The sequence below is a fragment of the Triturus cristatus genome, chromosome 10 (genome assembly GCF_964204655.1).
Source record: "Triturus cristatus chromosome 10, aTriCri1.1, whole genome shotgun sequence".
NCBI lineage: Eukaryota > Metazoa > Chordata > Amphibia > Caudata > Salamandridae > Triturus > Triturus cristatus.
In genome coordinates this window covers 868334923-868361922 of record NC_140593.1, presented here as the reverse complement: position 1 = coordinate 868361922, position 27000 = coordinate 868334923, and the positions used below count along the sequence as shown (strand labels likewise).

Genomic DNA, 27000 nt, shown 5'->3' with positions numbered 1-27000 from the left:
TCACACTCATTTTCCATTTTCTCTTCTAAATATTTTTCTAGGTACACTTTTTGACCATTGGCAATCTATGACATGTAATACAACTGCTGTAGACTTACTAATTACAGTTGCCTTTCAACAAATAACTAAACATTGGAAACTATCCACACACCTTTCTTTTCAAGCATGGTGGTACAGTGTTTGCTATAATCACCAACTTGATCATTTATACGTATCCCCTTTTTCTCTACTACTAAAAAGAGAACATTTGTGGTCCCATACTACCTTTTTCCTAGATAATTCTGTGCAAAAGTTTACTCATCACCGCCCATTGTTGGAAGAAGTTCCCAAGCCACCATGAATTGTTGTCTTGCTTAATTTCAGTTCATTCTTTTCTTTTTGATTCTATATTAGAAGCACTACTTTTTTAAAATTGTAGGCATTTTTATTATGCTATATGCTCTCCTGTTCTTGTTGTTGTTATACTCTTGTTATTCATTCATTAGTCTCCCCTCCCCTTTTCTTTTCTCTTTAGATTTGTTGTATACTTTTTTTATAGATGCAACTATTTCGATTTTACTGACTTTTATTGTATTACTAATGACTTTATTATTTATAGTGCAATCTTGTCTTTAGTTGATTGTATATTTTCCTTAATAAAGTTTCCTTTGTCAAACTTAAAAAAAAAAACATTTAAGCTCTTCTTTTGACCCAGAGACATCACTCCAAGTCATACCGGCACCTGTGGAATTCAGCAATTGTATGATGTGTTGCACCTTGTAGTGATTAAATATCCCAAGTCCAGCCTTGACTGTCAAAAACGTAATTAGATTTGGTACACATCCTTGTCTGAGTTTCCACTTTTGCAGAGTAAAGATTCTCACACGCCTTAGAAACTATCACAGCCAATGTAGACAGAGAGCAATTTATTTAAAGGTGTTGAAATACAAATTTATTGCCGTAACAATCTAACACTTGTCAAATTAAATTAGCTGGCTGAGTCGATTTTCAAAGTAGGAAAAAGTTAGCAGTACACCGAATTATCTCAAACATCAATTATAACTTACATTTGTTCTCTGGTGGTGCCTCTCACAGTTACAAAAACATTTGTCTTTATTCATTTGGCAGTATAAACACAATGCAGTCAGTTACATAACGATATTGGAGAAAATTCACACACTTGTGCAGAGTACCAAATCAACATTTTAGATCATTCCATGTCAAACATTAAAATCGTATAAAAACTACAAGCACAATTTTATTATCAATTCATCAAAGTGGTAAATGGGTCTAAACATGTAGATAAGCATCACTACTTTACGGTACTTTGATTGAAAACGGAAATGTACATATTTATTTTGTAAACAATTCGAAATTAATTTTAAATGTAAAGCCAATGGTGTGTTTTGGTTTTGATTATTTGAACTCACCGTAGATTAATTTTAATTTAACGAATAGGTTTTCTAAAAAAGAATGATGACCTCCAAATTATGAATTTTAAACAGCAGATCTCTAATTTTAGTTCCATAATGATATCCTATTAAATGTATAGATGCCCTAAACATAGAATTGAAATTAAGATATTTGTAATTTACCTCTTAGTGAGACATAAAATTCAAAACATTAACAAAAGAGCGTTAAAGAAACCAGTATAATTAGTTAAGAAAATCTTTCATGTGGAATCAGTTTGTTTAGGAATATGTGTCCTGAATCAATGCATGTTACCCCAAATGACTGTGAGATATTCTTTTTAGGATAAATGTTGGAGGTACCAGAAACATCTATCTTTAAACACACCATGATGGCACTGTGCTTGGGAATAACACTTGAAAAAAAATGCTATTGGTCTTGAAAAATGGGGTTCCCAATAAAAATATCATAAGAAAAAAGTGGCATTGAAAAATGGGGTCCAAAAAGTGGAGTTTTCATCTGCATCAAGAGTGCAGCTGATAGCTTATTTTAATCAGTTTTGCCCACAAAATGCAATTTTAAATCAGTAGACTTTCAACCAGGAGGGGCCAAGCCTTCAGAGAGAAATAGCTGTTTCTGCCCCTCAGCCTTGTTTAATGTTCAGTACTGGAGGGTTCTGCTGTGTGAAATACTTCTCCTTTTTCATGCATTTTTTCACTCCTTATGATTGAACTAGTAATAAAATTGCCCCTAACCTGAAATATGAGTATATTTCGCATAAAGTTCTTACATAATTTAAAATCATAATTACCCTAGTTATAGTATGACCTCACGACTCCTCAATTAGTCAGTCCTATAATTAGGGGTGGGCGGAATTTGCGAAATTAACTTTCGCAAATTATCGCGAAAATGTTTAAAATTATCGCAAACAAGCGGAAATATCGCGAAGATGCGGAAGTTTTTTTCCCGCATGTTCGCGAGATTTTCTGCATGGTTACGGGTCGCCAACTTACCCATGTGGTTGTTTGCGGGTGCGGCCATCTTGTTTTGAGTTCTCTTGCGGTGCATGAGCGCGAGAAGAAAGACGTGATCGCGCGACGCATGACGTCACTGCGGGCATGAACTGTCGCGAAACAGCGCAAATGGCTAAAAACAATACAACATCTCATGGAGAACGCGACCGGATCAAGAAAACTTGTCGGCGAATGCAGGGATTCAGGTAAGGCGATCGCGCGCGCGCGAGAATGTATTATTTTACAGCGCGAGCAAGAAACAAATTATCGCCAAGCTGCGGCAACCGGAAATTTTGACATTTTCGCGCTCTCCGCGGAACGCGAAAATGTCAAATTATCGCAATTTCCACGAACGGAACGAAATTTTCGCCCAGGCTACCTATAATATGGAGGCTGGCCTTTTCAATATGAATACCTTGGAATTTTTCCTTTTGATCTTTTCACCTTCCACATTAATTAGCATCTGGTGATGTTACACTATAAATTTGAAACTATATTTTTCATTTATGCTGTAGTTGCTCTCTCCTACCAAAATAGATGAATTCTAACTATGATTATGAGTTAAAGGTGTTATTTGGTCACTAAAAGAAGGGAAGGATTAATTGTTTGGTACAGGACTTTTTTTCACATGAATTTTAAACAAAATGCTTGTAGAATAGAGAAAGGTTATGGAGGGCCAAGTAAATGTATATGTGAAAAAACATTTATTTTTAGCTTATTGTCAGCAGATTCCATATGTTACAATATGGAAATACTAAGGGGCTTATTTATGAGAGTCCTGCATCACTTTTGCACCACGTATAGTGGGACATGCGTGACGCAGGGCTCTCATAAAGATTTATGAAGCCACGCAAAGCCAACCTGCTTGACTGTGAGTGGTCTCATAAATCATGATTAAGGGGACTGAGCAAAAATAGCTGCATACCTTACTCTGCACCTGGGAGGCATTCCATGTGCATTGCAGTAGATTGTTCAGGAAGGTGCCCCTTTCTGCACAAAAACAATCCTGCCTCCAATGGAGGCATCCTGGTGCAAGGCTCCCTGCATTGGTGCTTGGATGCCAAAACGGCACCAGCGCAGGCCGAAAGGACAGGAAGGTATCATATTGCTTAAATATGGTGCATTCCTACCCTTTCACTTTGGCATAGGGCAGCACAGCAGGGTGCCTTGCTGGATTGCCCTACGCCAAAATGCCATAAATGAGACCCTAAATATTTTAGAAAAGTATAATGCTCAAGAAATGTACTGCTCATATAATTCAATGTGTGGCTCAAAAACTGGGTGGTAGTATTTTTGCCTAATTTTTAGGTCTTACTTTATTCAAAACATTTAGTTTTTTAAGAAAAATATATATATTATAGATGCTTACTTATATGGGTTTTCAGTTAGCCCTCTTCATCCATTGGTCTGCTGTAGTGTCATTCACATTTTGCTTCCACCCACCACAGCGCATAGCATTAGACGCAGGGTCAGCCCTCTTCATCCATTGACTTACCTTACTCTGAGTGACTGCATTCTGTGCTTACACAATGTGTACATCCATACAGTACAGAGTCTGCATCAGTGCCTGGGAGTACGGTTGCAATGTGTACTTTTACATAAAAAAAGTTGTTTCAAAAACAATGCTTGATTTTCTCAGGCATCCCCTGGCAACAACCCCAATGCTGCTCCCAATCCACTTGTGTGTGCTTGCGCGAGCTGATTTTGTACATTAAAACAATTCAGAAAAAAGTAAGCATTGGCAAAGCCAAAAGGTCAGCAGCCAATTCCAGAACTAATTGGCTTTGCTAATGCATGTTCTGGGATACGAGGGTCAAAGTCAACTTCATAACAACTACCGTGGAAATTAATTTAAAATGTATGCTCATAAACTGTTTCGAGGAGGTGGGGAAAGGACGTGGAATGAAAGACTCCCTCCAAACCCCTTGCAGTGGCCCCCCTCAAGTTTCTTTATTCCTCCATGAACTCTGAAATATTCTCACTTTGTGGGAAGTCATATTTAAAATACCAGTGCATTTTAAGGCATGCAAAGGATATTTGCCTGCTGCTTTATTGCTCGCAATTAAAATATGTAGAATAATTATGAAGCATATTTGTTGATGTTTTAGAGGCTTTGCACACCATTTCTCCCTCTCAGTTAATTTGGGTTCATACTGTGTACACAATCCTTGCATATTGTCATCTCAATTATAATAGTTACTAAATTAGCTCACCACAAGTGCTTAACAACTGTTGGATCAAAATATCTGCTCATTTGCACAAACTACTGATGATAAACCAACCACAACAGATTACTAAATGCAGCCTTGTTTGTTTCCTTATTTTTATTTTATGGAGCATCATAGGTCTTCTTGTTGCCCCCTGTGAGAAACCCAGGCTTTATGCAGTGTCCCTCGACTTTTTTGCCCCCATTTTGACCACTAAATGCTGGTTTTCTGACTCTGATTGTGACCTGGGCTCAGCTTACCAGACCAAGGTCTGTGCTCTGAAAAAACATACATGGCACTTAGGTATAATTACAATTGGTACTGACAACCTACCGTTAAGAGCCTAGTATATATCACTGCATGTAGGTTCAGAGGCCCAGTATATTTAATGCACTTACGTGTGAGATGCTGTGTTGCCTGTGTCATTTTAAAAGCAGCTTTGTAGGCTGATTTAAAATAAATTGATATGCAAATTTGACTTTGGAATCAAAGGTACTTCTAAAGTTTGTAAACTATCTTAATTTTACATACAGGGGATCCCTAAGGTCTCCCCTCAGTGTTCCAGAGGTAGTGTGCCTTGTAACTATAGTAGGAACATTTTAAAACAGGTTTTATATTCCTGGAAAGGGAAAAACTGCCAATTTCATTTTCCCCCAATGTAGCACAGAGGCTTCATAAGTGAACATGGGAATACTTTATTAATGTATTACTATTGATAGGAGCGAGCTAAAATTTTAATTAAAAAGCTTAACATGATAGTTAGAATACATTCAACAGCATGCCAGGGTTAGATTTATTTAACTATCACAAAAAAGAAGTTATAGAACTTGCTTTTCTGATGTGCTAAAATCCAGCCTTCAAGCAGACTCTCCTAATTGGCCAAACTGCTCTGATGAGGTGTGAAGTGGCCTGTGTAGAGACAAAGGACATCTGGTTGGAGTAGATTTGCAAGCTGCCGAGCAAAAGGCCGGATGGCAGTCGAGTAGCCAAACTGGTCTTCAAAGAGGGAATGACAGTAAGGACATGACACAGGCTCACTCCCATATCCTGCACCCCCAGCCAGACAAGAGCCCCAATAAATGAATTAGCAAACTGGCTGGAAGGGGAGTTTTAGCAAAATTAAGCCATGCCTTTCGGTTGTCTTAGCCAGATCCTAATCTCCACCAGAGAGTTTCTCCATTTTAGATTTTTAGAGAATAGTGCTTTCTGGGGCAAGAATATGGCCCACTTTGGAGGAAGTTGTCATACCAGAGGTTGGCATCCTGCACCCCAATGGTCAGGGGGTGTCCACTGCTTGTCACCCAAGAACACTGGATAAGTGTGGGAGAGCTGCCCAGCACCTTTGGACTTCACAAAAGAGGACTGTATTCATAAGGACTGCACCCCCTGCACACTTTGGCCTTCAGCCCAAAAATGACTTTGCCTTGCTCTGTAAGTTGAAGGAGTGGACTCCCTGAATGCAATAGTCTAAAGAGTTCCACCTTCATCATCTCCACCAAGAAGAACCCAGCAGGACAGCGTTCAGTGGATTTTGAAGGATTTGGCCAGGTGCATTGAGGGTTTGTACTCCCAACTTCCTAAGGAGCAACTCAGAAAATCTGGAACCTTGGATTGGTGTTGTAGGCCCTCAAAGACTCAAAAGAAGCATCTGGAGAAGGACTGCTGTGTTTTACCCTTGGACTGCACGAGAGAGCACTTCACTCATAAGGACCGCACCTGCTGCACACACAAGGCTTCACAAAAAAGGGACTTTGCCTTTCTTAAAGGATAAGGAGTGGACTCCCTGATCAGCAAACAGGTAAAAAAGTGCTGTAAGGGCTACCTGCAACATCAACAATGAGGACAACTACAGCTGACAAGCTTCACGTGAATTTTACTTGAATTGACCAGGTACATTGTGGGGGTTGTAGTCCCAGACTCAAAGAAGCAAACCAGAGCTCCTGGACTATTGAATGGTGCTGTGTACCACTTTCCTGCATCAAGAAACACTGTGGGTGGCATAAACTCTTGACTTTGTTCCTGTTCAGTGCAACCTTTTTGTTAACCATTTAAGCTCTATTTGCTTCTAACTGTTAGTTTTAATTTTATTCTATACAAATTCATATAGCTGGTTCCCTATATTGGATTTTTGCTGTCATTTTAATCACACCAATATTTCCAATTTTTTTAAATTGGTGTTGGATTTTTATTGTGTGCTGTGTCTTACTTATTGAGTCTATTGGGTTTTTAAATGCGTTGTGCACCTGTCTCCTAAGTTTAGCCTGCCTGCTCGCATCCAGCTACAAAAGGTGGAGCAAGGAAATAATTTATTGAGACCTTGACTGGGCCTTATATTGTGATTGTGGCGTTTTAAGAAAGGATAGGTATCTACTTACCACTACTAATAAACCACCTTCCAACACCCCCTGTGTTGGATTGTTTTGATAGAGATCAGTATTAGGCCCGCCACAATCCAATTTTTTTAAAAATTGCTCCCCTTTTATTTCCTAGCTTTTTTCCTGTGGCGATCATGGCAACTTTTTCAATATTCTTGGATTCTTTGTCCTTCCCCATTTCATTGTCAACTAGTTTTTCTTTCTTTTTTCCCCTCTTTTCTACTGGTTTTTTGGCATCATTCAAAGATGTATTAGACTGGATTTGATCCTCACTCTCTGTCATTCCTATTGTACTTCGTATATGCATCTCGTGGATAATTCTACTTAGCTTCTTTATCTCAAATTCCAAACGTTCATGTTGTGCAGATGGCCCTCTATTAGCTTTTCCTGACTGAAATCGCTTATTTTTTCTTTGCTGGTTCCTTTCCAAGTTATCAATCTTTTCGTCTGTCTCCTGTTTGAATTGTTCATTTCGAGCATTCAAAGCCTGATACTGCCACAGCATTTCTTTCCTAACTTCGTTTTCTTTTTTGTCTACTTCTTCTCGTAATATCTTTAATCGATTTTCATACTCGTCTCTGAGTTTCTCAAGCTCTCTTTGATATTCTTCGGGACTTTCCTTCAACATTGCAACTTTCTCCCTCAATTCCTTCTCAGCTTGGGCATACAGTTCATTTGTAAAACACCTGTTGTCATTCTTAGACACCATTGTGTCAATCATCTTAATCAACACAGACACTTGTTCCTGGCGCATTTGCCCTTCTAGTTTATTGTTAAAGGCGCAGTATCTGTTTCCACACATTCTGATTAACTCCTTTAGGTATCCGTCTTTTGAATTTTCAATGTAGTCTTGAATGGTTTTGTTCTCCAGGTCTTCTCTCCTGGTGAACAAAATAATCATATATTCCATTGACTTTGTTCCAAATATATCCTGTATTTTCTCAACAGCGTCCTTCTCCTCCTGTGTGAAGCGGCCAACCTGTACCACCAGCACAATAGCATGAGGTCCTGGGGCAGATATGGCAATACAGTGACCAATTTCAAGGGCAGTTTCCTCATGAGAGAGGACTGTATCAAACAAACCCGGGGTGTCCACGACGACAAGCTTTCTATCCGGCCATGAGATTTCCTTTCTTTTGCAGTGCCTTGTCACTGACTCAGAAGAGGCCATTGATTCAAATTCTCTTTCACCAAGGATGGTGTTCCCAGTTGCACTTTTACCAACTCCAGTTTTACCGACAAGAACAATTCGGAGTTCTAGTTTCCTACTGAATGGTATTTCAGATGTCGATTCTGCAGAGGATGAAAGAAATGATTGACGTCACAGTCAATTCGTAATTTTCTAGGCTGAATAAGCACAATTATTCTGCTCCCTTATGGCCTCTCACTCACCAGTGGCCTACGTGTTAAAGTATTTTAAAATTGATTTACTTGTAAATCTAAAATGGTGTTATAGATGCTATGACATCTGGACATGCCTCCTCCCCAACCTCCACTCTGACAAGGAATATCCTAATAATCCCATGGCATCCTGGGAAAGAAGGTGGTGACCATTCAAGTGTGCCATAAGAACTGAAGTCATCCATTGGAAACATAAATTAATCACTTCAATTTAAAAAAAAAGTATTCATTTTAGATAAATCGAGATGAACACTTTTTAATGACATGCTGTTTATATACATCTTCACAACATAAGCAGCCAAATCATCATCGTAGAGAAAATACATTCTGGTAACCTTCCTAAACAAGATCGTCATTAAATAAAGTAGGAATAGTTCATTGTGCAGTTTCAATCATGGATAGAAACAAATCCGTTGTAATCTCTGGCATGGATTATGCAAATTATGCAAATACGCCTAACGCAGCCTTACAAGTGTATTGAAATTATCAGCTGCAAAAGGTGCAATTAGTAACAGTGATTCATGAAAGGGACTCTCTTCATAAATGTTAACATTCTCTTAGATGCTTTTCAGTGTGGGCTAGAATCAACTTTTTAGAGAGAAAGGTGGAGCAGATCACATAAAGTGAGTGGTGCAAGGGGTAATTTAAATTTCTCTCCAGACAGCTACCCTTACATAAAGAATGCGTTTTTGTAGTTTCAAATAAGTCATTTTTAGATCTGCCATAGCCAAGAAAATGTGTTCCGAACTTTCCTAGGGAAGGCTTACATCCCAAAGCAAGAAGTGCATTGCATTCAGAAGCAAATATTCAAAAACAATGGGGCAACCATATAGTCTTGGGGACCTGGGCATGTAAGATTACAATAACAGTGGTTCAGTTGGAGTTACTTGGGGTAAATTTGAACCCTTCTACTGTCAATTTGTTTATGGACCCCTGTGCTAGAGCTTTTTTCATAAAAACGATGGGCCTAATTCACAAAGGTAAACTTACACTTTGTGTAGGTTAAGTGAAATTCACAAACTACATGTGGAGTTTTAAGACTGCATGGCCGATCTTTTTAAGTGCGGAGATTTATGTACACTTACGTGTGCGGAGACACCGCTGCAGGGACGGAGGTCTCCCCACAACCAAAGATAATATATGAAGAGTTGTAAAACTTTGCGCATAATCTGTGAAATTCACAAAGTTTACTTTGTGAATCAGGCCCGTTGTTAGGTGGATCAAACACGTACCTCTTTCTGCTTTTTGAGGACCCATTCAAAATATATGTTTTTTTAGCACATTCGGGACTATTTGCTGTTTAAGCTGGTTTCTGCTCCAAAATATTTTGCAAACTTATGTTGATGTTTCATTGAGGGTGATTTTTCACCTCAATGAGTTGTCAACAAAATGTAGTTTCATACCTTTACCATAGTGCTACTGACTTTGCACAAAGAGTATTTTGCATCAAATGTGTCTGGACATCTAAATGCGTTTTTGCACCTAAAAGTGCCTACGCACTACCATTGATATTGGATGATGAGTAATTTCACTCCTAAATGTGATTTGCACCTACAGTTAACGTGAATTTGCTCAACAATGTGTTTTGTGCATCTATACATGCTTTCTTTCAACTTTCGGCACTGCACTATTGGTGATTTTGCACATAAATGTGTTTTAGTTCCTAGATTTAATTTGTGTTTCCAAAAGTATTTTCAGAATTCTGTTGATGTTGCATCAAGGGTGATTTTATACTTAAATGCGATCTTGCACATAAATGTGGTTTTACTCCTAAATGTGATTTGTATTCCTAAAACGTTTCCAAATACTTGCTGGTGTTACAACAAGGGCGACCGACCTTTTAACCAAATGTAATCTTGCTTCTAACTGTGATTAGGCATATACATGTGAATTTTTCTCCTAAAACCATTACATCCATCAATCTGGTGTTACACCAAGCCTAATTTAACAACTATGGGGCTTATTTATGGGAATTTAGCATAGGGCAGCGCAGCACGGCACCTTGAAAGTGAAAGAGCAGCAATATAGCGCATTTAAGCAAATGGTGCATTCCTGTCCTTTTTCCCTGGGCTGGTGCTGTTTCGGCAGCCTAGAGCCAACGTTGGCACTCTTGCACCATGGTGCAAGGGTGCCTCCGTTGAATGCAGGATTGTTTTTGTGCATAATGCAGCAAACATAGAAAGAGGAGAAAACAAGGTGAAATAAAAATATTTCTCCTCAATACACCTTACCACAGGAGGCTTTAGGATTTAGGGCATCCCACTTTGGACTTCAGTTTGTAAATCTGGGCCAGCGTCAAATTACATGTGGTTGCAATGCAAAACTCACCACAATGCCCATGGAATGCCTCCCTGTTGCAGAGTATGGCGACTCAGCAATTTGCGCCGCATCGCCTTACTCATGATTTATGAGGCCACTGAAAGCCACACAGGGTGGCTTTGTGTGGCTTCATAAATCGAAATGAGAGCCCTGTGTCATGCGTGTAACACTTTACATGGTGCAAAAGTGACGCAGGGCTCTCATAAGTAAGCTCCTCAAGCTGTCAATGCTGTGCAGTTTGGACTGACTCTTCCCATTGAAGCAGTGTGAGGATTTGGGTCTAATATATGGTATTAAAGTGCAGCCTTACCGTGGAGTATGATCACAAAAACTGTCTTGGATACAGTAAGGCTCATTTGCACAACCTAAAGCTCAACCCTGGGTAGCTATGGCTTCGAGGAGCAAGGATTGGACAAAGGAACTAGTGTAAAGCATTTAACAGTACCAGACAAAACAAGAAGAAAGACACTCAACATGGAAGACTACAACACCAATTTATAAAAATGGATTATATTTTATGAATTTTTAGAGTCCAAGATGAGCAAAATCCACCAGAGAGCTCCAGAAATATTGATTTTTAAAAGAAATCTTAATTTGTAATCCAATTGAAACAAGCATTGGTGCCATAACATTTGAAAAGTTTGTAAAAGGTTTGTAAAAAATGTGCTATACCGGGCCAACTTGGATTATTATATCTGACAGGTAGAAGGTCTGGAGGCCAATGGGGTAGATTTGGACAGTTATCTGGCCACCAGAGTGTTTTCTAGCGCAGTTCCACACTTTACAACACAACCGCTGTAGACATCAATGGAGTAGTCTTGATGCTGAGGATACAGGAGATGAAGATGCTCCTGGTGCTGTGCGGTCAAAATGGGTGAATTTGCGGTTATTCCTCGGTCCATGGGTCAGGTGGGGTGACTTTGGTCCCAGAGGTCAGGATCCCTCAAAGTTCTCTTTGAAACCGTAGAAGGCCAGCTGCAGCTGCACTACCTGCCTCCTTGTACATTGGTCCCTGCAAAATACTTTTTGAGGGTGGATGCTGTCCCTCTTGGGTGACCAATCGGAACTCTGACTAAACTCCTGGGTCCGGTGAACTCAAGTGCATCTTTAGGTTGTCGAGGATCAGTCTCTTTGGGTGCCCAATGGTGGTTAGCATCTGTGGTGGCAAGCAACTTGCTGGTGTAGGCTACTTGAGCTGTACAGACCCTAGTGCGGGTTCCAAGGGGTCAGTCCACGGTTACTTTGAATCACCTTTTTGTGACATGACTTTTTCTGAGCCAGGAACCACATGCACAATCCTCTCTTTGCGAGCCCAAGGCGCACCAGGTGCAGTCTAGCAGACTGTGCAGCCTTACTTTCTGCAGTCCAGGGGGCTGCAAGGCAGTTCTTGTTTGGTCATTGTTCCAGTTCTGACATGATCTGAGGTGGAGGGAGCCAGGGATGCCATATTTATTAAGCACACAGTGGAACCCTTGGGTCTATGAGTGCTCAGCACCTAGCTGGGAGCCTAACTGCCATGGAATGGCCCTTAATAGGACAATCTCCTTCACCATGTATATGACATGTTTCATCACAGGGAATCTCCTCGCACTATGATGCCTACTCACCATACAGGCTACAACCCCCTGACTGAGAGGGAGGAGCTCAGAAATGTTTTTTTACTGAGAGAGGTATACTAAATACCCAATAGGTGAGCTTGTAGTGTTGAGGGCAGCAGAGCAAGTGAGAGTGATGGCTTAAAACTAACTACAGGGTTCACAAAGAAACTTTATTAGAATCACCCTGGGTTAGGATTAAAAAAACAGGGCACAGCAGGAGTGATTCAACCCGCTTTACTGTCACAAAAAGGTCAACATGTTTTAGCCTGTGATCTTCTTCCTTGGCTTAGCGAGCAACTTGCCAGTCTTCTGTCTAACGGACAGAGATCCCCCTTTAAGCCCCATGCCAAGGAGCGTGACACCCGACTTCAGCGGGTTACCGCCAGTCAATTCTTCACACTCTGACATCCCATAGGATCACTGGATTGTGTTGTATACCAGTATTTTGGTTCTTTGTGTTTTCATTTTAGCACTTTGTGAGCAGAAGCACTTACTTAGAGGTCCTGAAGAAAGCCGCAACACCTCTCCGGGTCACAGGCTGAAACATGTCGACCTTTTTGTGACACTAAAGTGGGTTGAATCAGTCTGGTTGTGCCCTACTGTTTTTAAACCTAGCCCAGGGTTGCTCTAATAAAGTTTATTTGTGTTCCCCGTTGTCAGTTTTAAACCATCACTTTTGCTCTGCTGCCCTCAACACCCTGAGCTCACTTATTGGGGATTTAGTATTCCTCTGTTAGTTTAAAAACATCCCTGAGCTCCACCCTCTCAGTAAGGGGGTTGTAGCACATATATTGTCTAGGCATCACAATACAAGTAGATTCTCAATGATGAAGCATGCCACCTACGGTGAGTGAGGGGTATCATCCTATAAAAGGGACATTCCAGGATGGTTAGGCCCAAGGGTTCAGCTGTGTGTTTGATATAGTAAAAAGGGAAGTCAACCCTTGCAGGTCTCTAAACCTTCTCCAGCCCTCTCTTGTGATATAAATGCCATATTTATTCCCACAGAGTGCCCTGGGGGAATGATGCAATCATAAGATAATTGGCTACCAGGTCACCTCCCTCTTGGTGATGACTTTCTGGCTTGCATAAAACACAGAGTACTCTATTATGTCCCCTCTCAAGATGTTGGGACCCTTCTCTCGATGTCAGGAGCTTGGTAGCCCACCCTAGAGGTGTGGCTACCTGAGGGCTACACACCAAAGGGAAAACTGGTTTGGGCACTGGATTTCCATCGCTGTCCCTGTCTCCAGCAAGAGAAGCCCCTCAGGAGTGTGAAAGCTAACTGCCCACTATAGGTGGCTTCGCCTTTAAAGCTTGCCTTTTGGGCTAACACCCTGAGTGGAAATCTGCAAAGGGGAAGTATCACCTCGCCCTGTAGCAGACTGTTATTGTTCATAAACCAGGGAGTCGTTCACATGACTCCCCAGTCAGGCAGAATGCTGTCTGTTGGTCAGTGCCCATGTGAGGCTACTAGAGAACTCGGCCACAGAGTGGCAACTTTCTAAAAGTTGCATTTGTTTGATGGTGGTATTAAATTCGACCTGGGCATCAAGTTGGGGTTATTGCCATGAATAATTTAATTCCAGGTAGGTAGTCCCATTCATACGTTAGCCAGGCTGAGGTGTCAGCTGGTAACCCTGTGTTAGCCTGTGGGGCGATTCGCCTTTCTACAGCAAAACAACAACTTTGACATGTTGCTGTTAAGACATATATAAATATACATGTCTTATTTAATAATATACAGCTCTCTGCCTTAGGGCTCTGTAGGGCTTCCTTAGAGGAGACTTACATATATTATTAAGGAAAGTAGGGGCTTTGCCATTAGTTTAACTAGCCAAGTTGAATTAGCAATGTTACCATTGCTCTTCCAGTCTGCAGTGGTAGGCTCAGAGCCATTTTTTACATTGTCACAGACAGGGTGGTACAAACAGTACTGCAGCTCTGGGTGGACACTCTGCATTACATGCCCTAGGTGCCCTAGGTACCCTAGGTACCATATACTAGGGACTTATTAATAAGTCTGTCCTTGCCAATTAGGGATAGCCAATTCGACATATACTTTGCAAAGCGTTAGAACACAGGCATTGATGTCTGGTTAGCAGACCTCAGTGCTCTCTCAAAGTCAATAAACCAGCAAGATCATCCCACAATTGTGGGGCTGAACATGCAAACATAGGCATTACCTTAAAAGCAGTATTGTTGTACCAAGTTGTCTCTGAGGGATCACCCCCAAACTTTTTTCCTATGCTCATGCACTTTTTTGCTGAAATCATCATCACATGATCACTTTACCACTGCTAACTTGGGCTAATGTCCATGTGCTCTCTCCTCTAAACATAGTAGAATTGGCTTGCACCCATTTGGCATATTTAATTTACTTGTAAGTCCCTAGTAAAGTGATACTACATGTACCAAGGGCCTGTAAATAAAATGATTCTAGTGAACCTGCAGCACTTATTGTGTCACCCACTTAAGTATCCCTTTAAACCTGTCTCAGGACTGCCATGGCAGCTTGTGTGCAGTTTTAGACTAGTGTTTTGGGCAAAATACGCCGTTTTCCAGGCCCAACCCTTCCTTTTTAAAACATACAGGTAGGGGTGGGCGGAATTACCGGCAGTGCCTTTCGCCAAATATCGCGAAACGGCACAAAATCTCTGCGATCTCGCAATATTTCGCGAGATCGCGGAGATTAGTGCTTCCGGTTGGGTGCCCTCGAGTCAGCTGTCCGTCATAGTGTGGGAAAGGGCGGGAAGACGATGCCCACCGCTGGTGTGTGTGGTGGGGCTTCCATGCAGTTCACATGCCGCTTGTTTAAAGGGCCAGAAACCGATCAGAGCAGCAGACGAGGAGACAGTACCTCCTGGTTTCAGGAACTACACGGGGATTGCGCTCGAGAAAGTCGTGGATGCACAGAGCTCCATCGAGGATCACAGCTAATTTCAGTAAGTGCTACCTCGTTGGGTAAATGTATAGTGCTTTTCCTACAGTACAGCTGCGTAAAGGGCCAGAAGAGTTGTCTACAGTGACCATGTGTGTCTTTAATGTTGCCACGGCGCCGACGGGCCCCGGGGTTCCGTGAGTCAGCTGTCCATCATAGTGGGGGAAAGGGCGGGAAGACGATGCCCACCGCTGGTGTGTGTGGCGGGGCTTCCATGCAGTTCACATGCCGCTTGTTTATAAAGGGCCAGAGACCGATTAGAGCAGCAGACAAGGAGACAGAACCTCCTGGCGTCAGGAGCTACACGGGGGTTGAGCTTGAGAAAGTCATGGATGCACAGAGCTCCATCGAGGATCACAGCTAATTTTTGACGGTAGATGTGGGGAGAAAAGCACACCTGCCCAGCCTCGACCTAGCTACTCCCGAATGTTTTGTGCTGATTAATGCGTTACTGAATTTGAGCTCCAACTCGGGCACCTGCTTTATTTATATCTGTAAGTGCTTCCTGTTGAGGTTTAATTTTTGTGACAGGAGCATCGTGCCAGAATGAATCCTGTCCTGCACCTGCATATGTCCGTTCTGGTCGCGGATGGCGGAAGTTTCGATTTTTTCGCGTTCCGCGCAGAACGCGAAAATGTCGAAATGTCACAATTTCCACGAGCGGAATGGAAATTCTCGCCCACCCCTACATACAGGTCACCCTTAAGGTAGGCCCTGGACTGCCCAGAGGGCAGGGTGCAGTCTATTTAAAAGGTTGAACATTAACCTTTAAGGTTGACGTGTCCTTACTGCACAAACTATTTGTCCCATAGAATAATATTGGAGTAACCTTATTCCATTTAATAAGCTGTAACTTCCAAATGGGATCAGGTGACCAGTTCATGTTTCGTGTATTTGGATTTGTAATAATAAAATCCTCTATTATGGTAAAGTCGGATTTTAAACTACAATTTTGAAAATGACACTTTTAGAAAGTTGATATTTTCCTGTCTTAGTCATTTAGTGACACATGCATCAAGCCCGTATTTTGCGATTCCCAAATAGCAAATTTTACTGATTCGCTGCTTGGGAATCGCAAAATGCTATGCATGTAGGAATCGCAAAAAAAATTGCGATTCCTTAACATTACCTAATTGTGATTTAGAAATTGTGAATCGCTATTAGGTAATGTGACTCCATTCATTCCTATGGGCCTGCAGGCCCATACAAATGAATAGTATTGCATTCGCTAATTGCGATTACCAAATTGTTAATCGCAAATAGCGAATGCAAATCCAAGGGTGCCCGGGGTCCTAAGGCCCCCCTGAAGCACCGCACAAAAAAAGGTAAGTGGCCCATGTAAAGCCCAGATGCTACATGGCACTTTGGAAAAATGCATGTTGTGCATTTTTCAGAGCACGATCATATTACCATCAACTTGAAGTTGATGGTAATTAGCGTTTCCTAAATCAACAGTTCTCATTTAGGAAAGGCTATATGCATCAGCATTACAGAATTGTAAATTGCGATTCCCTAAATGCATTCGCAATCTAGGGAATTGCAAGAAATTATGATTCCCAAATTGCGAATGCCAAAACCTACATGCATAGTAAAAGGCCTTTTTCCAATCACAATTTCTTGCAATTACCTAGATTGCGAATGCATTTAGGGAATCGCAATTTACAATTCTGCGAATTGGCCCATTTGCGAATGGGAAAAGGCTTGATGCATGTGCTCCTTAGTGCATGCGGCCTGTCTCTGGGGCACATGGCTGAGTGTAGCTGGCAGTTGGGCTTTTGTGTATTCCTCTTACACAGCCACACACAATAGAGAGCTTAGGTGTGCTGGGATGGGCCATCACTGACACTTCGAAGAGAAACATCTAGAAGCTTCTCCCACTTCAAAGGCACATCTGCTATAAATATTGAACCTCAGACATCAACTCTTCAGCATACTTCTGGACCTGTGGAGACTCTTCCAGAAAGAAGGCTTGCTGCCCTGCTGGACTCCTGCCTTGCTGGTTGGCTGCCTGGCTGGATTGCAGACATGCTTCTCTTCTGCCTGAGCCAGATGGATTGGACCTGCACTTGAACTCAAGACTCCCAGAGTGACTACACGGGCTAATCTGCTTGCTCCTATTGAGAGCCACAGGGACATAACAGGTTCTCAACCACCTGAACCAGCACTCAGATCCAACTGAAGTAAGCCCTGGACCCCAAGTGGTGTTCCTCAGGCCCTGGACCCTTGGTATGGCCTCAGTAAAGCTGAATTTAAGTTTTTTGGCTCTTCACAAGGCAAGCGGGCTCGTTTATACCAACACCTTGTAATTTGCACAGCCCACCAACTCAAAGTTATGTCAGCCCGACCCTTCATGCTACAGTATCAACCTCTTGTGGGGACCACCACAGCAAAGCTCTGGCCCTGCCATTCACAATGACAACAGAATCTTCCTGCTTCCGAGACAACCAACTTCAACGCTAGTCCTGCTCTTCACCCTACATTGATGACTGTCCACGATGCTTCCCTGCTCCTCGCAGGCCCCTACCCATCACCAGACTGTGTGCACTGGACTGAGAAGGTAACTTTCCAGCGGAAATAACCTGGTCCCTGCATCTGACCCCAACTCCATCATGGTGAGCCTGAACTTGTGACTTTGCACAACCAGAAAGCCTTGAGTGGCGAGTTGGGATTGTTGGAGCTCCTCTTACTTGAATCTTTAAAATTGCATATCTCCAGTTCTACTGGTTGGATTTTTGTCAGTTTGGGCTTGATTTATTTTGCACGTTCTGATCTATTTGTCTAAATTGGTGTGGGATTTTTCTTGTGCTGTATTTTCAGTTATCACGGTTTTAAAAGCTGTGTAAATACTTTACACATTGCCTCTAAGTTAAGCCTGACTGATCAGTGCCACGCTACCAGGTGGTTGATCACAGGTTAATTTAGGGTTTGCTTATGCCTCATTGTGACAAGGATTATGGTTGCTGCTTTAGTGAGGGATTCACCTCCCTCCTCAACCAGTAAGTCAATGTCTTACACTGGTGGCAGCTGTGGGATTTGAACTTGTGTTTGTGCAGTACTATATAGTAATTTTGTGTTACACTACCATATAAGTAATTTGAGGCCATTGCAAGTTTTTTAATTCTCCCTAGTTTTCTGATTGGATGTTTTGCCTATTTTTCTAAATTCAAGTTCCCTTCCTCTTTGTCTCATACCATGAAAGTGAAGAGGCTCAATGTGGATTCTGTCACAGGGCTGAGCTGTAGAAATCCTACAAGGAGAGGGGGCTATGTGTGGGAAAGAATGCCACAAAGTAGGGACTTCAGATAGCCTATGAGGTAGTAACTAGGAGGCATTCCCAGCATGAGTATTCTGAGGATGAGGATTCCAATGTGGAGGATCCTGATGAGGGGGAACTTGATTTGATTTGATTTGAAGATGACCTGGCAGTGTTCCCTGAGCAGGAAATACCGGATGAGGGAGGTCCTCTTCCCACACAGAAGGAGCCGTGTGTGAGGGCAGGAAGCAGTGTGTCTTCAAAGGGCCTATACCCAGAGAAGTTGGAGTGCAGGAAGTCAGAAAGAGAGCTCAAGTTTGGGCACAATGAGACTCAAGACAGAGGAGAAGTAGGCTGAACGAGTATTGGCAGAAAAGAAAATGCTGCTGGAGTATGCGAAAACTCTGATAGAACAGGAGATTTAAGCTAGACAGAGCTCAGAATCCAGCAGCAATGATGCCAGCTTATCTGCAGTTTCCGAAGCTGAAAAGAAGGGCTACATACCCAAAGATCTGGTACCCAAATATCTGGTGAGAGAGGATATTGATGATTTGGCTTGCTGCATATGAGGTAGCTGTGTCAGTGCACAACATCCCAGAGGTGCACTGTGTGTGGGGGTAGCTTGCCAAAGCATATGCCTACAGTGTGGAGGGATACACTACTCATGCTTGTGGTAGATGGCCAGACCAAATATGTCCCATGAAAGTCATCCTTGTTGCCAAAAAGTTTACGGGAAAGCCACAAACTCCCAAACCAGTCTTCGATTGATTTCTTAGATTACTCCAGTAAGGAATGGAAAGGTTGATTGAGGGACAGCAAAATGAATGATTATGATGGGCTGTACATCCGAATTCTATGGGAGCACATGCTCAATATTTGTCTTACAGAGCTGAGACAGCACCTGGTGGATAGCAAGCTGACTATTCCCAGGAAGCTTGCTGAGGAGGTGGACCTCTGGGTCAGCACCAGAATGTACATAATGGTATCTGGGGATGACCCCAAGAAGAGTGGTTCAGGTTGCCACCAGCAGAGTGAGGAGAAGGTCTCAGGTTAAGGGAGAAGAAAAGGGTTCCTGTGCCCCTTGTGAGAGTCAGGGTGGTACTGGTAGGCAGTGGCCCAGGGTGCCCCATTTCCAACACTACTGTTTTGGTTTTTCTCAGCTAGGACACAAGCATGGGGACTCTGCCTGTCCTAAGAAACCACCCACTGGTTGGACCTCTACAGGGGTGTCCAATATAGCCTTACGGGTAAGTAGTCCCCATGGAAAGGAGGTAGATCATGTCCTAATCTCCTTCAATTGGGAGATAGATTCAAGAAGTAGACTGGTGATCCCTGAAGGTGGGAGTCGTCACTTCCTTAAGGTAAAGGTATATGGGATTCCAGTAAATGCTCTTAGGGACACCAGAGACAGCAGACCATGGTAGTGGAAAGGCTGGTTTCCCCAGAGCAGTATACTGGCCAGATGTATAGGACAACCCAGGCTCCGAGGCAGGTTCTTGTCCACTCCATGGCCCTGGAATCCTTGGAATGGGGTAGGGAGGTGACCCATAAAATGGTCAAAGTCAGTCCCTGAATGGCTATAAACCTCCCACAAGGGAATGAGTTGCCACCGGTGCCATGCGAGCCAAGAGGAGCAGCATACCAGAGCACCCTGAAAGCTCAGTTATCTGAGCGTACCGCTCCGAGACAGTACAGTGGCCCAGGTGGAGGGGCAGGGGGAGGAAGGACTCTTCTCTGACCACTGATCAGCCTCAGGGTACAGATACTGGGTTGAGAGACCAGTCTCAGGCTATCACCGCTGGACTGGAAAGAAGGAGAATAGAAGAAGGGTACTTAACACCTGGGTCTGTTCCCCTCCACTCTGAGAAACCTCAGAAGTTAGAGACCCCTGGATGGCCTGAGGTCTTGCTCTAGACACTGACAGTAGTCAGTGGCCTCTGTCGGTTGTTGTCCTTATGGGCAGAGTTTGCCTTGGTCTGGGGACAGAAGTCTGATCCAAAGGCTGGAGTGGCCCACATCACTTTGCTAGCCACATTGGTACTGTCTGCTTACTGGGATGCATCTGTGAGCACGTTATGGCTAGGTCCTGCACAGATGGGTTCCATAGGTGAGGAGAAAGAAGGGTTTCCCATGAGTCAGTCCAGTGGCTCTCAGGAGTGTAGACAGAGGGATCTAACTGAATTCAGAAGAGCATATAATTGATAAGGGCCTCTGCAGTTGAGGGCCATTGCTATATTATATTGCAGAAGCAGGGAAATCCATCAAAGTATTGATTAGTCTTCCCTGGCTTTAGGCTGGAGGGGGGTCACATTGGACCCGGCCCTCTCTGCAGGATCACCCCAAAACATTTTGCCTTTTACGCTCTATTTTTTAGCTGAACCAGTCTTTGTTGGTTTTAGGACTCTCTACATTTTACCACTGCTAACCAGTAATAATGGGCTTGAGCTCTCTCTTCTAAATATGGCAGAATTAGCTTGCACTCAATTGGCGACATAATTTACTTATAAGTCCATAATAAGGTGGTGTTACATGTACCCAGGGCTGGTAAATTAAATGCTATTACTGGGACTGAAGCACTTATTGTGCCGCCCAATAAGTAGCCCTTTAAACCTGTCTCAGGGCTTTGTGCAGTTCGAAAATACCATTTTCACTTGGCAAAATAAACCTTTTATAATAAACACAGAAGTGTCCATGGGTGTAAGTGAGGCTAATGGTCACTCACACGGCAACCAGCATTGGCTACTAAACAAAGGAGAAATATACATAGGAAAAAAAAAACTCTCATACCTTCCCGTGTTGTTTGTGGAAAATCCTTTTAAAAGGACGGAATCGCATCACTCACCATGGTGACATGCTTCATCATTTGGAATCTCCTCTTATCTGTATCCTAGTTCAGATAAGGGCTACAACTCCCTCTCTAAACTAGGTAGGAGCTCACGGATGTTTTTAAGTAGAATTCCTCTGAGTTCTAAGTGAGATCTACCAAAAGTGAGAACTAACTATGTTCTTTATTAAGTGATGGGCACAGTGCTAGAGTGTGAAAAAAGAGAGTGTATTGCAAGTTAAAAATGGTTAACAATATAGAACACTTTTTATTCACCATCCGTTGATTACTAGATTAAAAACCAATGCAAAAGGGTAATTTGAAAATATAACTGCCTCAGTATGGAACAAGGTCAACATGTTTCAGCAATTCAGATTTCTATTGATCGTGGCTTTCTTCAGGACCTAGAGTTAATATTGATACTGCGTATAAGTGAGTGAAAAATCAGGAAAAGTAGAAAAAGTAGGTTTAAAACTATTGGCAACCTACCAATTTATCATGAGTTCTCTGCCACTTATGGTGTGAGGATATCACCTAAACACAAGATAAAAAGAGAAAAAACAAACAACAAGGTAAGTATGCAATACCTATCACTCAGTGGAGGATCAATGCGATCTATTTCCATATGGCATTGTACCAATACTCATGAAAAAAATCTCTCAAGCTTACCTATAGTGCACAAAAGAACAGCCTCGCCTCCCCTGGTACAAAACTCAGGAAATGAGACCCCGCGCTAAATAAAGTTTAGAGAAAACAAACAAGCATAGAAAAAAGAAAATATTACAGGCAGAAAAACTATTTAAATATCACTGACTGATCAAGAAACTAAGATTAAGAAAGATATCTAGGGTTTCAAAGGTTTGTAGTACAACTGGCTGGAATGTCTCATAAATTCTAAAATGAACCATTAAAAAAGGGAACATTTTGGGCGCCCTCGATGTAATGTCTTGCTCAGTGCGTTAGAGCAACCTTATAACCTTCCAACAAAGACATCTTATCTCTCAGGGCTTATACTAAGTTTAAAACCCTATTTAAAAACATATATCTTGGTTCAACTATCCGGGAACCCGGAAGTATTAGTCCTGCAGCTTCATATAAACACGCTGCATAGGAACCAGAAAGAGCTTCGAGATAAGTACGGTAACCAAAATGGAACATCCAACATGCTCAATCTTTACTGCAATCATTCCTGTGACGATGCTAGTATCAGGCGCGCAACACCCATTGGACTCACGGGGCTTCAGCCCCCCCCCCGTCGTGTGTGGCAGCCCGGGATGAGACACCTTCCCGGGCAAAAAAGAAGCCGCACCCGAGCACTTCACAGGTCTTTAAAAGACCATTTGCATGTTAATGAGGCCTCGCTGTTGTTTCAGCCCTTCTAAGAGCCCCTGCAGCTCCACTCTGCCTATTGCTTAAAGTTCAGCCCCCCCTGAAATTTTTGCTCAGCCCCCCCCCCCGAAATTTTTGCTCAGCCCCCCCCGAAATTTGGCTCTAGTTGCGCCTCTGGCTAGTATTATTCCTAAATGGCAAAAGGCAGAGAGAGAACAGAGGGAAAGGGATTCACACTAACTATACAGTGAAAATAGTTGCATATTTAACAGCGTACAAGCCCCATGGTGGCAGAACAAAAGCAGAGGGGGGTCCAAGTGCCTACCTGTCCGTCAGTGCTTCAGGCTCCGTCTGAGCCGGTTTTCAGAGGTGAGGCTGTAGTGTAAATAATGAGGGAGGCGAGACAGGATTAGTGTTAACTCTCAGCCGTTTATTATTTACATCTGCTGTTACGGCCCACGAGGAGCAGCGGGAGACACAACCGCCGGCTCGCGTCCTCGCGCTCTTTTTCCATCCCCCGAACCGCCCCCTGACGTCACAGCCATCCTCGACACCGGATTGGCCAGTGACGTCAGGCGGCATCCAGATGGAAATAGGACTGCGGGTTTGCCCTGGCAGACTAGTACGTTACTTCACGTACAACATCTCCCTTTCTTAACAAAATAGAGAACTATACATTACAATCATCTCATAACAAAATCTTCGAACCTTTTTGGCGCCCTGATATGCCTTGTAGGTCTGCGGGGAGTGACATGCAGGTTGGCCCCCCCGCCGCGGTTGCCCGTACCACCTTGGCTAGCACTCATCACATTATGACTGTCATTCCTCACTGACATGGGGCTGCTGTCACTCTGGCCTTCGGCATCCCCTAGGCCGTGGCACGTACTCACACCATCCTCAGAGGTCCCGTCATTGTCTTCTTGAACCTGCCACTCGTACATACTATCATCGCTCTCGGTCTCATGCACCTGGCTGCCTCTCATGATGATTTCCTCTTGACCTGCCTTGAGCCTGATAATGTCGTCCTTGCTACGCCATCCCCCTCCTTCCAAACAGACAGCTCCCTTAGTCACTCCTTGAACACGTGCAGGGGTCTGGAAAACAGACTCTCCCTTCAACACTTTGGTTGGTTTCTTCACCAACACCCAATCCCCCTGCGCTACCTCTTTAACTTTGGCTCTATTCACCATATCAGCATACCGCTTGTTGCTTTCCTGTTTAGCCACAATTCTTTCTTTGACCCTCAACCTCTCATCGGATACATCTTCAGGTTCCTCCCTCATGTCATACCACCTATCAAGTTTGGGAGTAAGCTCACTCATACACCTTCTCCCTCTCATAAGGTAGAACGGAGTGTGCCCCGTGACTGCATTGGGCGTGTTGTGAAATGTGTGCACCTTGTCCGCCAGAAATGCTTTTACATCCAAGTTGGAGGCAATTGCCTGTTGCACACCCTCCTTCAGGAACCTATTCATTCGCTCGACCTGCCCATTGCTCTTACGGCTGTAGAGCGGGGTCTTCTCCTGCTTGATTCCCAATCTGGACAGGAAGTCCTTCATCTGCCTGGAGACCAGCTGTGTGCCGTTGTCGGACATCAAAATCTTCGGCTGTCCTTCACTTGCAAAGACCCTCTTCAGCTCCTTGATCACTCGTTCAGTGGTAACCTCCCTGACGAACTTGTAGTGGATCCATTTGGAAAAGTAATCCGTGAGGACAATGAGATGTCTGCAGTCATCAGGCAGCAGGGTAAACGGGCCCGCGAAGTCAATAGCGACCTTGATCCATGGGCTGGCAGGAATGTCCACCAGCTGCAGCGTACCTTTCGCCGTCTTCCAGTGCTTGTCGGCCCTTAAGCATGGTCCGCATCGGTCGATAAAACTGCCGACATCGCCGCACATCCCTGGCCACCAGTAGTATTGTTTGAGTAGGTTCCTTGTGGCGGTAGCGCCTGGGTGCCCCTTGTGAGCTAACCTGATTAGTTTATCTCTCAACCCTTCCGGCGGCACAAACAGCTCATGCCTTTTCACGAAGCCGCCCTCGATGGAGAGTTCGGGGCTAACCTGCTGGAAACTCCTGAGCGCACCGTTCAAGTTCTGGATCGGGGGCCAGCGAGCCATTATATGATCCATCACCCTACGCATAGTCATGTCGTTCTCTTGGGCCGCCATCCACTCTTCCTCCGAAATGGATCCTTCGCAAATGGCCGTAGCGTCCACCAGCGCCACTACTCACTCCGTGTCATCCATGGACCCGTCCCCCTCGCCGTTGACCGGCAAGCGCGACAAGCAATCCGCCCTGCAATTGAGGCCGCCCTTGATGTGTCTGATGACGAAATGATATTCCTGCAGCCTGGACATCAGCCGCAGAAGCCTCGAGCTGGCCTTCCCGTTGCCGCGGCCTTCGCCGTCCATCATGTAGATTAAGGGCTTGTGGTCCGTGACCAGTTCGAACTCCATGCCCCACAGATAGTTCCTCAGTTTCTCCACGGCCCATACGCATGCGAGCGTCTCCCTCTCGATGGTGCTGTAATGCTTCTCAGCGTCACTCAGTGACCGGGAAATGAAAGCGACCGTGTTCTCCATCTTCCCGTGGAACTGGCAAAACACCGCACCGATACCCTTGGCGCTTGCGTCGACTGTGATCACATTCCGGAATGCCCTGTTGTATGGCTGTAGCACGGGAGCTGCCACGATGGCCTGCTTGACGGCATCAAAAGCAGCTTGTTGGGCATGCGCCCACGTGAATTTTTCATTCTTCCTCAGTAGCTTCCTTAGGGGCTCCACGATGGTCGCATATCCCTGCATGAATTTGGAGTAGTATTCGCTGAGCCCCAGGAACGATCGTAGGGCGTCTTTGTCTCCGGGACACGGGGCATCACGTATGGCCTTCACCAAATCATCTTTGGGCGCAATGCCATCCGCGGTCAGCACGTGCCCCAAGTAGTCGATCCTGCCCTCCATGAACTTGCACTTGTCTTTGGAGACTGTCATCCCTTTGTCACGCAGTACCCCCAGCACTTCTCCCAGCACCTCCAGGTGCTCCTCTTCACCCGCCGTGTGGACTAGAATGTCGTCCTGGAAGGCCTCAACACCCTTCATGTCGCCGAAGAGCAGATCCATCAACCTTTGGAAGACACCGGAAGCTGAGGCGAGGCCGAACGGAAGACGGACGTACCTGTACGCTCCGAACGGGGTAATAAAGGTGGTAAGTGCCTTGGACTCCTCCGTGAGGCATACCTGGTGGTATGCGGACTTCAGGTCTATAAAGGTGAAAAACCGTGACCCAGATGTAGAAGATAGGATCTCTTGGATGTTGGGCAGCGGGTGGCAGTTCACCAGAATGTTCCTGTTCAAAGATCGCAGGTCCACACACAGCCGAATGTCCCCTGTCCTCTTCTTCTTGGACACCACGATTGCGGACACCCACTCTGATGCGCCTGCTTCCTCTATCACTCCCTCCGACTTCAGCCTATCTAGAACAGCCTTTAGCTCCCCCCTGACAGAGAGGGGAACTGACCTGACCTTGTGTTTTATTGGCACGGCATCCTCCTTCAATCTAATGGCGTGCACGAATCCTCTCACACACCCTACTTTGTTTTCAAAAACAGACTCAAATTTGCCGATGACCTCAGCCAAACCCTCAGGCAAGTCATCCGGCTGCACATAGCCGACCCAATCATCCCTCAGCACAATGGGATCGTCCGCCCCCGGGACTAGCATCACCCCCAGCTTGGCCAGATCCTTCCACCCCACCAGGCTCCTCCCTTTCTCAGCCACATAGATCTTTGTTCTCACTGTTCGCCCCCTGAAGGTGAGGGAGTCCCAGAAGTACCCCATCATCTCTATGTCTTGCTCCCCAAAAGCCTTCGGATTCACATCCGTCTCATGCAATTTCACACCTTGCCACTTCAACTCATACGTGGTGTCAGAAATCAGGGTAATGGGGGAACCAGAATCGGCCGTAAATGGCAGCTCAACTGTACCAATCAGGACAGAACCAATAGGCCCCTTCACTCTACCATCTTCGGCATCAATGGACAATACAATGTCCGCATCAGTATCAGCATCGCAGTCGCTCACCGAGCTCACTTTCATGCCCCCACCAGGCCTCCTGGCTTTGCATACTGCCGCAAAGTGGCCCACTTTCCTGCACTTAGAGCAACTTTTGGACAGTGCCGGGCATGTCCTGCTATCCGCCAGGTGGTCCCTTGACCCACATCTAAAACAAGCGAGTGGCTTCCTGCCCCCCCCTTTCTCGATCGCCACCCTGTCTGGGGCTTTAGATGCACCTCTATGTTTGTCCTGCACAAAGAACACATTAGAAGCCTTACTCGTGCTCGCAAGTTCTTTCG

General features: G+C 44.2%; 1 protein-coding gene across 2 annotated transcripts in view; it reads right to left on the bottom strand.

Annotated features, from left to right (window-relative positions):
- Positions 1-890: 890 nt before the first annotated feature.
- LOC146796129 (GTPase IMAP family member 6-like) overlaps positions 891-27000 on the bottom strand; it is a 292397-nt gene continuing 266287 nt past the window's right edge. Inside the window, exons 5-6 of one of the 2 annotated variants that reach the window (XR_014969543.1) lie at positions 2782-8277; positions 891-2242 (exon numbers count right to left, since the gene is read on the bottom strand). Coding sequence is in view for 1 of the 2 variants with exons in the window: in XM_085628508.1 (XP_085484634.1) it covers positions 7046-8277 (1232 nt within the window). In the remaining variant the exon portion in view is untranslated. Of the gene's footprint in view, positions 8278-27000 lie in introns of both variants that reach the window. The other variant, XM_085628508.1, reaches the window with a different exon arrangement.